The 16,749-nt window shown below is 39.8% G+C and overlaps 1 protein-coding gene across 9 annotated transcripts in view; it reads right to left on the bottom strand.

The window, feature by feature from the left end:
• LOC138735736 (band 4.1-like protein 1) overlaps window positions 1-16,749 on the bottom strand; it is a 251,623-nt gene that overhangs the window by 76,299 nt on the left and 158,575 nt on the right. The window contains exon 1 of one of the 9 annotated variants that reach the window (XM_069884046.1): window positions 8,035-8,141. The exons of the other annotated variants lie outside the window; for them this stretch is intronic. Within the exon in view, the coding sequence (XP_069740147.1) occupies window positions 8,035-8,112 (78 nt within the window). The 5' untranslated portion in view covers window positions 8,113-8,141. Of the gene's footprint in view, window positions 1-8,034; window positions 8,142-16,749 lie in introns of those variants that run through there. 9 annotated transcript variants of the gene reach the window in all.

Genomic DNA, 16,749 nt, shown 5'->3' with positions numbered 1-16,749 from the left:
CCAGAAATTAATTTCCATCAATGACAGGCAACTCCTGACACCATCATAATGGAACTTTCCCTCCAGGAGATACAAACATGTTTTACCTCAAGCTATCTATTCAGCGACCAACCTCCAAGCGTGAGTATAGTAATCCTGCTGCCTGTATTGCAATTGAGGCACAACAAATCTTACATTATGCTCCTTACTTTATACTTGAGGGCATTGAATTGGACTCCAGCCCCTACGATACCATCTGAGAGCAAATCCCCCAGATATATTATGCAGAGACAAAAACAATACAATTAAACAGAATTTTTCACCTTGATTAAGAATGTATTTTAATAGTTTTGTTACATTTCACTATCATCTGTAATTTAATATCTCTGCTTTAAAACCTTCCCTACTCTATTCTTGCTTTTCCCCTTCTTCATTATCAAATACGAATATCGACATTCCCAGTTTATACAAAATCTCATTTTCCTGATGTTATTGATGCACTTCATTGAGAGACAATAAAACAACTCATCAAGAATGAAAAAAGTTGTCACCCTCATCTGAACCAGTTCATTTTCCGGACATTATGTAAATATTTCCTCTGAAAAGCTTTGAGTAGAATGTTTACAATCTGTCAATAATGTAATCTGCAGAAAGCAATGCCAAATTTGAAGTCCATTAATTCAGCCACGGCACTACATCTGCAACCTCGCAATCTGCGTCGCGAACTGAACTAACATATTGTTTGGCAGCTGTTCAGTTCATTTTTCATTCTGATGATTCTTATCTTATCAAGTTTAATGAAGATAAAGGACAAAGTTACAACAGAGGCTCAAGGACAACTGGGGCAATAAGGCATAAAAGGGACAAATGTTTGGGGAGGAAATAAAATCAAAGTCTCTTTGGTTTTCCCTCATCACACTGGTAGTTGAATTAGTGTCTTCTGATTAATTATTGTAATCCATCTCTATCATTTGTCTCCAGCAGACTAAGTCATGATTGGAAGAAAGTCCCATTGGTGCAAAGCTTTGGGAAAAAGTCCAATTTCATCTGCACTTCTCATTTAAGCAATTCAAGTCATCTATTCCACATTTCTTCATGTTATGAATAACTGGCTGGAGTGGCAGAGAGGCGAGAAGGGTAAAAGAAAAATCAGTAAAATTACATGCAAAAGGTACTATAAGTTATAATAGCCCAGCAATTAATGTGGGAGTTATTCGTGCTATGCTTCTTTATGGTATTCATTATTTTATTCATATTGTGTTCCATTCTCACAGGGATAATAAAATATTTAATCCAAATAACTTAAATCCATGAAAAGCATGCAGAGGAAATATTCACATTTCACAGTTATATGCCAACATTGTCAAGTGTTTAGAGGCTAATGAGATAACTGAAAGCCAAATCATTTTTTCATGGTATTGAAAAGTTCCATTTTATAAAAACAAAATTGCAAAATAGAAGTGCAGAGAAATTGAAATAGAAACCCGATAGCAGTTTCTAAATTCATGAGAGACGTTTAGAGGTAGACTGTTGAAATCTTTCCCCCAGGGTTGGTGTCATACACAAGAGGGAATGCATTTAAGCTGAGTGGGAGGAACTTCAAAGGAAAACAAGTAACATAGTCGTGGGTGTTTTTTTTTCTGGAACAGGCTGCCAGGAGCAGTTGTGGAAGCAGATGCAATAGTCGTATTTAAGCAGCTTTCAGATGGGCACACGACCGAAGGGGATGGAGGGGCATTTATCAAGTACAGATTGTACCTCTCTTATCTGGCACTCTGTTAGTACAAACTCCTTACAGACTGCGTAGGACTCGAACCCTGGTCCTGATCGCTGGTGCTGTTAAGACGTTGCGCTAACCACTACACTAACCATGCCACCCCACAGTATTATTTTGTGTTTTATGCTTTGTTCTTTCTTTGATGTGTTCACATAGGGGGTTCCCTTAGGAGTCATTTTCTGTGGTCTGGCAATGGTCAGGTCCCAATGTCACCAGATTAAAGAGGCACAGCCTGTACAAGTAGCAGAGTTTTAGTTAGATTGGGCATCATGTTCGGCACAGACACGAAAGCCAAAGGGCTTGTTCCTGTGCTCTATTGTTCTATTCAAAACAATTACTGGCAATACAAGATCTTTGGTTGATGGTAACTTCATCAGGAAAATAGGGACTATTTAACGAGTCTAAAATTCTTCAAAGGACCTGACTGTTAGCAGCAGACAGTGGAGAAAAAAGTGCCAGACACTGCAAAGATTTTGGTGCAGTTAGAGCACCTGGCTTTCAGATACAACAAATAACATTCTTGCCCATCCATACTCACAGCTCAGTCAGGCATCATGCAGCCTTTTGCAGTCACAGGTTGGCTTTGCCTGGAACAAGGCTCTGCTGATGTAGGTAAAGTCTTTAATATTTCCCCCCCACACCCCCCCCACAATAAACCTGACAAATGGTCCTGCATCTCCAACCTACTTGATCTATGACACAGTGGGGAAAAAAAATGTACAGAAACTCCACTTTGTGCTTTTTTGGTTCAGTTGCCAGCTAAGGTTAATTCAATCGTGAAATATCAACTGCAATGCAGCAGCTATCTTCAGTCTCTTTCTCCACATTAAAAGGGACCACTCCCTGAAACATACACTGCATTCACCAAGACACCACTTGCCCTGCAAGGATGCAGAAGCCAAATGGATCTTCAAGCAATTAGATGATTTGTCAGAACTGAGATATGAATCACTGGAGACTAGATTTTTGATGGAGAAATAACTCAATTCTAAAATGACAACCCTTTGTAAATTAGAGGCTAACAAAATCATCTTCAAAAAAAAAATGTGCAAGTCAAACTGGAATTAAATATATTCAGTGAAATGAAAAACAAAACCAACCAAATCAAAAATAAATTACAGAATTATTTAATGAACATTATATTTATTTTCTATTCTTTTTCCAAGCTTGCTTTGAGTCATCAGTTTATTTTAAGAATAATGAGTCAGTATCATTTTTTTTCTTTGCACCCTGTAAAGAGGAGCTCACGTATTAATGTGATAACTCATCTGCATGGAGACCTGTGACTTCATTCCAGTGAAGCTGAAAACAAGTACAAAACAGTTTTGATGGGTAAACTATCTTCCCCAGCTTTCTGACATTGAAAGAAAAATCACTACAATTGAGAAGACCACAATCAGCAGACCCTCTGGAGGATGAGCCATCTTAATCCACGCATTCTAGATCCTCTCTCATTTCCTCCAGATTACCCCAATCTAAACTCTCAACCCGAGGCCGAGAACTAACCTTCTCAACAATTACCTTGAAACTAATGATGACTAGACCTAAAATGTTCCCCTTCACATACTTCTGTCACTTGCCCTGTGTCCTTCCCTAAAATGAGATCCGGTATTGCATTGTCTCTCATTGGTACCTCCGTTTTATTTTAGAAAACTTTGCTGAACAAAATTTCACAAACTCCAAGACACCAATCCTTTTAAAGTTTTGTAGCAAAGTCAGTATGGAAAAATTAAAATCCCCTTTCTATCACACATTTACTGCAGCTTTCTGCTATTTTACAGATTTGTTTCTCCAATTCCTATGAAGATTGGGCCATCTTTAATACAATCCCATGAGTACAATCATACCTTTCCCATTCCTCAGCTCCATCCGGATGGCCTCAGAAGACGACCCTTCTGGTCTGTCCTGCCTGAGTGCAGCTGTTATATTCTCCCGGACGAACAATGCCACTCCTCGCCCTTTCCTCCTCCTCCTCCTCCTCCCCCAGTTCTATCGAGTCTAAAGCAACAGAAGCCCGGAACATGCAAGTGCCAGTCTTGCCCCTCCTGCAACCAAGTTTTATTAATGGACATAATGTCAAAGTTCCACATCCCAATCCACGTTCCAAGTTCGTCTGCCTTTCCTAAAATGCTCCTTGCATTGATATAGATGCACTTTCCATTTCCACCATGTACAACTCTTTGACTTCTAACTGTGCATGCAATTTTCACATCATATTTTCCCTCCTCCACTCCTTTATATGCTCTGGCACTCTGGTTCCCATTCCCCTGCAAATCAAGCGTCAACCCACTAGAGAAGCACTAGCAAACCTTCCTGCAAGAATATTAGTCCCCCTCCAGTTCAGATGCAAACCGTCTTGTCGGAACAGGTCCCTCCTTCCCTGGAAGAGAGCCCAATGATCCAGAAACCTGAAGCCCTCCCTCTTGCACCATGTCTTTAGCTATGTGCTAAGCTGCATTATCCTTCTATTCCTAACCTCACTAGCATATGGCACAGGTAGCAATCCTGAGTTCACAAACCTGGAGGGCCTGTCCTTCAATCTAACACCTAACTCCCTGAACTCTCCTTACAGGACCTCTTCACCTCTCCTACCCATGTCATTGGCACCTACTGTATATGGACCATGACATCTGGCTGCTCACACTCCCTCTTGAGAATGCCATGAACCTGATCTGAGATATCTTGGACCTGGAGACAACATACCATCTGGGATACTCCTTCGCTTCCACAGAATCTCTTACCTATGCCCCTAACTATGGAATCCTCTATCTCTACAGCTCACCTCTTCTCCACCCTTCCCTTCTTAGTCACAGGAACTTCATATCTGCTTGTGAAGGAGACAGAGGAATTGAGAGAAAGGAATACAATGCTTGAAGAGGTGTCATTGAGGAAACTGTGGGTGTTGGTAGATTTGTAGGAAATATCTGGAGAGAGTTTGTTAAAAGATTGAGAAAAGAGTGTTGCCAGGAATGGACCAAGCAGATTTGAAATCAGTGAAAGTTAGCATAAAAGTGGTTAAGATGGACATGCTCATCATGGGTACAGACAGCAACATCAATAAAGTCGTCGATAAAGCAGAGTCAGAATTGATGAGCCTTTTCTGTGCAGGCTTGTAGCATGTATTGCTCCACATTGCCAACAAGATGATAAGCATAGCTGGGATTTGTGCAGGTACCCATCACTACCACTTTGACTTGGAGAAAGTAGGATGAGGTGAATGAGAAGTTTTTAAGGATGAGAAGTGGAGGAAGATGATGGTGGAGGAGGACTAGTTGAATTTGTTATTGAGAAAGTAATAGAGGGTTTTAAAACCTTCATTATGGGGGAATGGAGGTGTAAATAGATTGGACGTCCAAGGTGAAAATGAGGCAGTGGAGTCCAGGGAACTTGTAGACAAGGTATCCCAGATGTGGGTTGGAATGGACCGGGGAGACAAAATGGAGTCCAAGTACAGTGTCATTATTTTGGTGGGGCAGGAGCATGGTGAAATAATGGGTCTACTGGGACAATTGGGTTCATGGATCTTTGCAAAGAGGTAAAACAGGGCAGTGAAGAGTTGGGAAACAAGGCGATGGGAGGCTGTAGGAGGGAGATGACTGGAAGTGACGAGGTCAGTGATGGTGCACAAGAGAGTGGCTTGATGTCTTTTTTAAAATGGGGTCCTGTTCAATGGGTAAGAAAGAGGTGTCTAAGAACTTTTATCTAGGATCAGCAAGGTAGAGGCTAGTGTGTCAGACCACAAAATCTTGTTGCGGAAGCAGGTATTGTCATTTTTTTTTTCATGTCATTACAAATCTTGAATCAATTGTTCAATGAACATGACCTAACTAGTTGGCCATGGCTCCCACTTCCCATCCGGATGTCAATCAAGCAGAAAACTCGCATCAATGGAAATGTCCATTTTCTGTTTTCAGCAAATGTAATATCTAATGCAAGGTCAAAAGTTCATTTTTTTCTTAATGGAAAATAGAGCAGTGAACAGTATGTTACTGCCAAATTTTCAACACCATTCTGTCCTTATAATGGAATTTTAATGGAATTCTTTAATACATTTCAACAAACAATTTCATTTGTCAATCTTGTCACGTCCCTTTTGTGGACCAATAATTCTCTTCCTTCTCTCTCATCATGAAAATATCTAGTTTGCTACTTCTCCTCCAAATAGTTTGGCTATGATAGAGGAAGGCTGGGGTTTGGTGGAGGGGGATGGATGCTGTGCAGTGGGACAGGTGCAGGTGAGTGCATTTGCACTTCACTGAGCAGTTCATTACAGAGTTTAGGTTTTAATTATTTTTTTAAATTTTATTTCAAAGATGCAGCACCATTTTCTGCCCATGTGCCCACTCAGCCCAAATACACTCATATGCCCAAATACACTCATATGCCCAAATACACTCATATGCCCAAATACACTCATATGCCCAAATACACTCATATGCCCAAATACACTCATATGCCCAAATACACTCATATGCCCAAATACACTCATATGCCCAAACCACAAACATTTTTGGAGGATGGGAGGAAACAGAGCACCCGGAGGAAACCCACATAGAGAGAGAAGGTACAAAATCCATTCAGACAGCTCTGGATTCAATCCCAAGTCACTGGTGCTAACATAGCACTGCACTAACTGTACTACCCAAAAATAAACATCTTATTTTAATGAATTCATTCATCTACAGCATGCAAATATTTCCAATATTAATGTGAGGAAGATCGCAACAATGAATTAATAAATTCATCTTCTCTCTTGCAATGGTGCTTTCGCAATTTCAAACCCTGCAAATGAAATCCCCCAAAATTGCCCATTGAAATTTTTGCATTCTACATTAAAAGTATGCTAATGTCTGCATTAAAAAGATATGGATCGAACAAATTCTGAAAAATGCATTCAGATGAACCATTTTGGGCCAGTATGCTGCAAGCCCAAACACCAGTTATTGATTTACAGTAACATCCCCGTTATCCAGAAATCAAGCAACCAGCAGCCTCGTGCAACTGGCAAAAAAAATTGTGGAAAATAAATAGGTAAAAAATACATTTAAAGTTGGTGCCCCTTGCAGTTTGTTTGCTATTCACGCAATCTCAAGCAACCTGAGAATTCAATTCTCCAGCATTTACCAATCCCCTTAGGTGCCAGATACTGAGGGGCTTTCCTGTCTTTTCAGAAAATTAAACAGAGATGAGGATCAATGGGAAGGGAATTTTATGGTATTTATCCCAACTTGGTTGTATTCAACATAGTTTCGGACAAGGACACAGATAATTCAAATCCCAGCAGATTTTTCTGTCTTCCACCATCCTGATGTGGAGATAGATTACTGGTGTGCCCAGATCCTGGAGTTTCCCAGTTTGCAAGGGAACCCTCACAAGGAGGGCTGCAGGAGTCGAAAATGGCAGATCATCCTTGCAACGACGATTGCACAATAAATGGTGGGTTTTTTAAAAAATATACACAGGAGATGGGATTGATGTGCAAATTTCCAGGAGTGGATGGTGAATTGAGGAAAGATAAGATGAAATCCCTCTCTTTGAAACTAAGATAGCGGAGGGCCTTCAACCCTTATAGAACTGTAACAAGATGAAGTGGTCTGAATATCACAAATCAGAATGACTTGTATTCCTCAGCAAACAAAATGAAAATATATAACATGAACAGATTGAAAAGAACTGAAGAAGGACCAGAGGGAGATGAGGAAAAATGGTGTGGAGATACAAAAGAATGCAGATGCAGGAATCCTGAAAAATAACAAGTGTTGCAGTAACTCAGCAGGTGTGGAGGGGAAGGAATCAGTGATATTTCAGGTTGAGAGTCTGCACCAAAATATACATCCAGAGAGAAAAAAAATAATTCCTACTTTGGATTGTTGAGGAACTTTGGGAACTCGCTTGCTGAAAGAGGGAGATGCAGAAACCTGTACAACATTTCACCAAAAGTATATTTGAAGAACCAGAACACAGACCTACTGCTGAAAGCTGCCATTAAGTTGTCTAACTTTTTTTAAAAAAAAACCTGGTACAGATGTGATACACCGAGTGATCTTCTTCTGTGTAAAGTTTTGATGATAATAAAATGGCTGGGGGAAACATATTAAGCATTCAGTCACTGCAACTCCACAATATAATTTCAGTGTTCTAAGTAAGGTTTGTGAGGAGAATACACCGTAAATGATGGACTTAAAGTACATTAAATACCACGCTTTACAACTTAAACTTTCCCACTGCATTATCTTCAAAGCTATGATAAAACTCGACGCTATGGGAAAGAATTTCACCTGATGTAATCTGAATTGCTCCCAAAGCAAGTCTATTTTTGCTGCACTGCAATGGAATTTATCTTCAGGAAACCACATGTCACTCCGGCAAGACAACTTTTTTCCAAAAGAATGAAGGTTGATGGTGAAGCTGTGAAAATGAAATTATAAATTTATCATGTCAGGAATATTTCCATTCCACAGATACTGCGTTAACCTTTTACATAGATAGCATCACACCTCACACTTGGCACCAAATCTGAAGGCAAACAAATGAAGGAACAGTTGCAGATAGTTCCTCGTTAAGTGGCTTGAAATTTTCTTCTCCAAGTGCAGAGGAAAAATTCTAGCAAATTGTAACCTGAAGTCAAACAAATGACATCTGTTGCAGTCTAATTGCCTTCAGCTTACCTCTTCTCCTTATGGAAGTGGCACTACCAATATGAAGTTGACTGACCAAATACAATTCCCATTCTTCAATATCCTTTTGTTTATTTGGTGTTCAGCTTGCAAAAAAAAACGTTTAAATTTCATTATTGGTAAGATTGAGAGAATAATGGAAGCTTTGGAAGAAGATGCAATTAAAACATTCAGAAAATTTGGACAAATCTGCTGATACTATGAGTTTGGAAGGATTGAAAGAGAGTGCAGTTGGGGAGCAGTGAGAGAGATTTCCACAGAATTCCCTTTGAATAAAAGAGACTGGACCAGTTCAGAATGCCATCTGGGACAGCATAGACAAGAAGGGCCTGTTCTCTGCCCTATAAATGGTGTGGATCAGTCTCAAATCCCTACAATATGATGGAGATTCAAAACAGGGAAGAGCCTGAATAGTGTGACAGCATATTTATTGTTTACCAGGCCAGTTTGTCTGAAGGTCCCCATGAGGAACGAAAGCACACACCAGTTCAGAAAGATTAAAGACAAAACTTGTTGGCAAAGAGGCCAAATAAAATTTTTTAACTGCTTGAAACCACTGTAGGCCGGACAGCAAATGTGATGGGAATGAACAAAGAACAAGGAGGACAGCACACCACCACCTTCACAAGCACAAGTGGAGATGATCAATAGGGAGTCCTTCAGTTATGTACAGATCTCATGAAAATGAATGACTTCAGGCACACAGGTCCTGAAGACAACTGAAAAAGTGAACAAGTATTTTAATGGAAGTGAAAGGGAGACGAGGCAAAAATTCAAGTGGCAGTAAGAAAACGGTGGGAGGCAAGGTTCTTAGGGGAGGTTTGCGCAATGCCATTACATCGCTAGCAACTACGGTTAGAAACCAGCACCTCCTGTAAAGAGTTTGTATGTCTTCCCTGCAGCTGCATGGGTTTCCTTTGGGTCCAGTTTCCTCCCACCAATCAAACACTAACCAGGGTTCTAGGTAAATTGGGCGGCATGGGGTCGTGGGTCAAAGGGCCTGTTACCATGCTGTATGTCTAAAAATATATATAGCTTATTGTATAGGAGAAAAATCATCTTGAATTTCTAGTTGTCTTTTAATCAGGTAGCAGGCCATTCATTCCTCATGTTATTTTCTCCCTCCTCCATTATGAGATTCTATTACATTCATGTTTGTCTTTCTTGTTAGATCCTGTGCACGACTAAAAGTTTAACCACAGTTCAGTCTTTCAGATTTTCACATTGCCAAAGGCACTTTGTGGAAATGTAATCACAAAAGATTTGGCACTGCGTCAAAGTAGACATTGGGTTACATGCTTGATCGAAGGAGTGCCTTCTGGTAAAGAAACATCAAGGAGGTCTCAGGGGCAGGGAACCGAGACTGAGATGGCTGAGAGCAAGACTGCTAAATGGATGGCAGGTTGGGGGTGAAGGAAAAAAGCAAAGCCCAACAGACTCGAGTGAAAGATGTCAAAGCCAAATGGTATTAGAGAGAGAGGTCAACAAGAATTTTAAAGCAGGTGTTGCTGGAAAAGATCGACACATTGGACAGGGGGTATGAAATAAAGTACAAGGTGTGCAGCTTTGGAAGTGAATGAAAGGCAGATGATGGGGAGGCTGGCCTGGAGTCCAAGGATAAAGAAACCAATCTGGAAAAAGGCTGCAGTTCAAGGTGGAGTTTCATTTAAACAGTTTTGCAAAAACAATAAATGCAAATTTTTATAGGCCATGTCCTCCTTTGGAATGGCCACCCTAAAATTGATCAACTGTTCAAACCAACAAGGATAAACAATTAGTCATTGAGAATAGATCATTTAAAAAAAACGACACACACAACCTTGGAATAAAGGTCGTGTTCCTTTGTTAATGCTATTTCTGTGATATATGCAAGATTTACCATTATAGGCCAAGGGCCATGCAATATCTGATCAAACAGTCGTCACTCTTGGATATTTTTTGATATAAATAGATTCTACAAATTATCATTGCAACCAAGTAACAAGTTTATCCATTTACTATCAGAAGAGGAGAGGTGTTTTAAACTTTCTTCAGGTCCCATCCTGATAAAGCACCCAGATACGCCATTCATAAGTGGCACTTACTACTGAACAAACAGTACTCCGACATGCACAATGCAATTTGAACCAAAGGCAGCAGTTTCATATCTTTTTTTTAAGTCATTAAATGCTGAGCAAAGAACTTTATCAAGCAAATTGAAGCAGAGACCGTTGTAACTATGTTTTCAATGAAGCTTTCTACACAAGTCCTATTCAATGGTTTTTTTGGGGGGGGGTTGGTTAATATATTTTACAGACTTTAATAGAATAAGATTAATTCTATTTTTGTTCTGATGCATCCTATTTCTTTTCACCTAATTTGATACTTCCAAGTTATTAATCTCACCCACCCCCCCCCCCCCCACCACACCTGCTTGGTGGAGATTGCTGCACAAGAACCATCAACTTTGAAAGATCACTCTGGAGTGTGGTCATGGTCAGGAGGAAAGGAGATCATTCAATGAAGACTACATGCACAATCATGACTGCCTCCTCCCTTCCCCACCAGGAATCCATATTTCAAACATATCTTTATCCTCGGCCATGCTTCTCTGTACAAAGATGTTGGCGTTCATAATCTTTAATTAATACTCAAAATACAATTTTTTTAGTTCTGGCATTTTTTAAATGCTCTGCCTCCCAACTTTGCCAGTGTTTCAACCTGTCAGAACCAATTCAGGCGCTTGTCCTTCGCATTGCAATGTTTGCAGATCAGATTATGCTGTTGAAGTGATGGGCCAAGAAAATAGATCCTCCTCTTCCTGCCAAGGACAACTGCAGGAATTCAGGCACCCATTCGTGGAGGAGGATTCATCAGGTCATGGAGCCTTCCTCAAAGTGCTAATGCTAATTACACATGGTGCTTCAACTAAATTATTTAACATGAACTGAAACTAATTACACAGTCCTTTAAATTAATGCCATCAGGATTTGCTGCTCTGATATTTGAAAAAAATCTATTGCAAAGTGTTCCACATTTTTTTTTCCCCCGAGACATTCAGTTACAGTATCTCTGTAGCTTCAGAAGGCAATGGTCACTGTTCTTCCTCCAGATGACCCAACAGTATTCCATTGGAAAGGAGGAAGAGTCCAGACAAAAGGAGCAAAGACAAAATGATTCTCAAGAGTCTGTGGCCACTGTGTCCTATCCTAGAAAGCAAGCTTTTGGACCAATGCACAGCCAACTGCAAATATAAATGTACACATTGTCGACATGTAGAAGGCAACTGCCAGCCCAACATCAATGACAGGCACAGACCTAATCAGAGCATAGAAAAGAATTTCCTGACATTGGGTGCTGTCATCTTTCAGCCAACTGATGCATGAAGCAGATGACAGGTGCTTTGTTCAATTAGAAAACACTTTAACCACTTTTCATATAGCAACAAACTGTGACATAGGAAGCTGCCATCCATTCCACTGTTTTTGTTCTTTTTAAATTGAGTATTCATAAAGCTTGTTAACAAGAAAAATGAAATATAGCAAGAGAAAATAAACGAGACAGTGCTTGCATTGAGATGCACCCAGATCTGCCAGCATTTAACCCTAGAACTGTACAGCTCATGAGCCAACTGAAGTCCAACCTTGTGTTTAAAGTTCATTAAGGTTGCCAAAATTAGATCTAAAAAAAAGACAGGCTTTAACTTTACTTTTTAAAATGGTCTTACTCAACTTGGAATGTCAAAAGATACTGACAGCTTTGACAGCCAATGACACTCTTCCAATGACACCTCCACAGGGAGCAGTCTGGCACTGGTTCATTGACAGATATCTTCTGGACCAGTAGAAAAGAATCAGCAAGGTTCAGGAGCAGGGAGTGAAGAACTGCCTTAAAGTTGCTGTCTTGCTTCACTTTATGAGCTAGCTATCCAGTTAACCCAGAGACAATTGCCTGTTCAATCCAAAGATATTGCCTCGTTTGGTTAGAGTTTACTCTCCTACTGTGCAAAAGGACAATGACTGCTCTATTTCTACTTGACGACCACTTAACATCAGTCAATATTGTTGAAATGAGCCATTTTAAAGCAGATGTTCTCATTCTCTCCCAAAGGATACTCAAATTTGAATAATCAATTGCTTATGCTTAATCACCAACAGCATGTTTTCCACATTCAGAAGATTCTTGGAGGACTATTACTCCTCCAACACGCCACCCCCACCCCACTCCCCCAGCTCCATTTTTGTTTCAACTGTGTGAATGTAGTCTCATCATTACTGGATCTCTCAATCCAACAGGACCTTCATCGGAAGATCAAAACGGTTAATTGGTGTAAATTGGGCGGCATGGACTTGTGGCTCGAAATGGCCTGTAACCATGCTGTATGTCTAAATTTAAAATTTAATTTAAAAGTTAATTTAGAAGAACTCCTACTATTCCAAGAAATGACTCATCATTGCCCTCTCAAGGACAATTAGTGATGCAAAAAAATGCTGCACCCTCCAACTGCCCTTCATGAAAGGATATCTGCTGAACTGATCCATTTCTTTTGGCTTTTAAGATTTATTTCTCCTTTGATTTGCATTTGCTTGCCCTTTTGTGGATCCAGATGTATTTGCAGTTAATTCCTAACTCAGATCACAACAACCAGAGATAGTCAGAGAGCTTGGAAACAGGCCCAATCAATCCAACTTGCTCAAGCCGACCAAAATGTCCCACTCACACTTTTCAAATGTTCCTGCATTTGGCTCATATTCCTCCAAACTCATCCAATCTATTTATCTGTCCGATCGGTAATCAGTGGCAAGAGAAGGCAGCACGATTAGCCTAGCAGTGTGCACAACGCTGTTACAGCTCAATGACGGGGCTCAAATCCAGCACTCTCTGAAAGCAATTTGCACCTTCTCCCTGTGTCTGCGTGGGTTTCATCTGGGTGCTCTGGTTTCTTCCCACCCTTCAAAATGTACTGGGGCTGCCAGCCAATTGGGTGGCACATGCTCAATGACCGAAAGGGCCTGTTACCATCCTGTATGTACAAATTTTAAAATTTAAAATGTTAACTCTGGAATTGCAGGATGCTGGAAACTTGAGCAAACAATGAGATTCTGGGTTTTGGAGTGGGGGGTGTGGGGACTCAGCAGGCCCAGGTTGCATTCATGGAGAGAAAAGACAGTCAACATTTCAAATGCGGATCCTTTTTAGACAAAGATGAGGTGGGGGGAGGCTGAAGACAGACCAAGAGGTAAATGCCAGATTTGGCATCCATATGGATAGCCCATGAATGAATAAACAATTAAAAATAACTGATGGGAGCTAAATATTCAATCACACCCAGACCTAATATTTCAAATGCTCAATTCTTTCCTTTTTTATCTTTGCTTTTCCTTCCACTCATCAATAACCTTGTTGGAGGAGGAGTCACGTGATGGAGTAGTGGCCGGACGGTGAACTCCAGCCCTCTCCAGAAAAGTCGGGAAAAACAAGAGAAAATACAAAGGCACAGAAATACAAGTTAAAGAAAAGTGAGTATAAAGGTGGAAAGAAGATGGAGACAAAAGGAGAAAAATCAAAATCAACGGAAAGAAGAGAGGAAGAGAAGACAACGGAGGAAAAAGGTGAAGGCCTTACCTGTCCGAAGAGGCCCGCTGTGGAGAGAGGAGCCCACTACCTCAGGTCGGTAGAAAAAGAACTACAACAATGGCTCACAGAGCCGAGTAAAAGTGCGCAACCGCGCATGAAAAAAAACACACCGACGGGAGGGGGGACCAGCTGGGGAGTCGATCTCCACAGCCGGCAACGACAGCTGCAGAACACCTGCAGCAAGAAGAGACCACAGAAGACAACGGAAACAAGAAAGAAGAGGAGGAAAGGGCATCAAAGAAACAACAGACGGCCAACCCAGAGGAAGAAGAAGAGGAAGAATACAGTGAAATAGATAAAGGGAAAGGCAAGGTAAAGGATATACTTGCTCTTGTTAGAGGATACATGGAGTCATTTAAAGAATGGCAAACACAGGAATTCAATGATTTAAGAAGAAGAATAAACAACACATAAAAGAAATTAAATAAAATGGATATGACCTTAACAGAAATGGGGAAAAAAATGGACAAGATGGAAGAACGGGCAATAGCAGCAGAAATGGAGGTAGAAGACTTAAAAAAGAAATTGGAGGAATCTAATAAAAAAACTAAAGAGACACAAGAATTACTAGCCCAAAAAATAGATATAATGGAAAATTATAACAGAAGAAATAACATAAAGATAGTGGGCCTTAAGGAAGATGAAGAAGGCAAGAATATGAGGGAGTTTATAAAAGAATGGATCCCTAAGGCCCTAGGATGTCCAGAACTACAGCAAGAAATGGAAATAGAAAGGGCACATAGAGCATTGGCCCCTAAACCACAACCACAACAAAAACCAAGATCTATTGTAGTAAAATTCCTAAGATATACTACAAGAGAAAAGGTACTGGAGAAGACAATGGAAAAAGTAAGAGAGGGCAACAAACCACTGGAGTATAAAGGGCAAAAAATCTTCATTTATCCAGATATAAGCTTTGAACTCCTAAAGAAGAGAAAAGAGTTCAATACAGCAAAAGCGATTTTATGGAAGAAAGGATATAAATTTACACTGAAGCATCCTGCGGTATTGAAAATATTTATTCCAGGACAACAAAACAGATTGTTCTCGGATCCAGAAGAAGCACGAAAATTTGCAGAACAATTACAAAAATAGACTGAGGGATGAAGACGGGTAATGAGAGCAAAAATGATCACGATTGATATGTATGTGGGTAAAGACAAAAATAGACTGAGGGATGAAGACGGGTAATGAGGGTAAAAATGACCACGATTGATATGTATGCGGGTAAAGAGGTATAAGAGTGAATAGAGACAATGGGCATACGTGAAAGTATCTGTAATTAGAGGAAAACATAGATAGTATAGACAAGAATTAATAAGGGAAGGTAATGGAATAGAGAGAATAAGGAGGGAATTAAAAGAGTGACCTTTGTGACATATGAAAAGTGAAATCTTTTCTGGGGGGGGCTGGGTGGGGGAAAAGAGCGGTCACTGCAAAATCAGTTGACGCTTGCGAGTGGATTCGCAAATCCAAATGGAGAGGGGAGATGTGGTTGTCCGACAAGGGATAAAGGACAACTCAGGAGGGGAAGGGGAGATTGGGGATAAAGAAGATAGAAATAAGAGAATAAGGAAAATGTTGGATGTTGTAGGAATGTTGTCTGGTAAAGAGTTGAAAATAAGAAAACAGAAATGGAAAAGGAGGAAAGGTAATGATGGAAAAACGGAAAGAGAAGATAAACAAAATATAAAATGGCTACGCTGAACTATATGACTCTAAATATTAATGGAATACATAACCAAATTAAAAGGAAGAAACTACTAAATTTACTGAAAAAGGAAAAAATAGATATAGCATTTGTCCAAGAAACACACTTAACTGAATTGGAGCACAAGAAATTAAAGAGAGATTGGGTAGGACATGTAACAGCAGCATCGTATAATTCAAAAGCAAGAGGAGTGGCTATATTAATTAGCAAAAATGTGCCATTTAAAATAGAAGAGGAAATAATAGGTCCAGCAGGGAGATATGTTATGATAAAATGTCAGATATATTCGGAGCTTTGGAATCTACTTAATATATATTCACCTAACGAAGAAGATCAAAAGTTTATGCAAGATATCTTTTTGAAGGTAGCTAATACGCAAGGGAACATACTAATAGGAGGGGATATCAATCTGAATTTGGATCCAAATATGGATAAAACGGGGAAAAAAATTAACAGGAAGAACAAAGTAACCAAATTTATAATTAAATCAATGCAAGAAATGAAACTTGTGGACATATGGAGGAAACAAAACCCAAAAGAAAAGGAATACTCATACTACTCGACTAGACATAAAACATACTCAAGGATAGACCTATTCCTGTTATCTGCCCACATTCAAGGAAGAGTTAGGAAAACGGAATATAAAGCTAGACTATTATCGGACCACTCACCCCTGTTATTGGCAATAGAGCTAGAGGACATCCCTCCAAGAATGTATAGATGGAGATTAAACCCCATGCTACTTAAAAGACAGGATTTTAGAGAATTTATTGAAAAACAATTAAAAATGTACTTTGAAGTAAATACGGAATCAGTGGAAGATAAGTTTATACTATGGGACGCAATGAAAGCATTCATTAGAGGACAAATAATAAGTTATGCAACCAAGATGAAGAAGGACTATAATCAGGAAACAGAGCAGTTGGAAAGGGAAATAATAAACATAGAAAAAAAAATTAGCAATAAAGGAAGATACAACCAAAAGAAGA

This window comes from Narcine bancroftii, chromosome 6, assembly GCF_036971445.1.
Source record: "Narcine bancroftii isolate sNarBan1 chromosome 6, sNarBan1.hap1, whole genome shotgun sequence".
NCBI lineage: Eukaryota > Metazoa > Chordata > Chondrichthyes > Torpediniformes > Narcinidae > Narcine > Narcine bancroftii.
The sequence above is the reverse complement of the archived record's forward strand: the minus strand, read 5'-3'. Positions and strand labels throughout refer to the sequence as shown.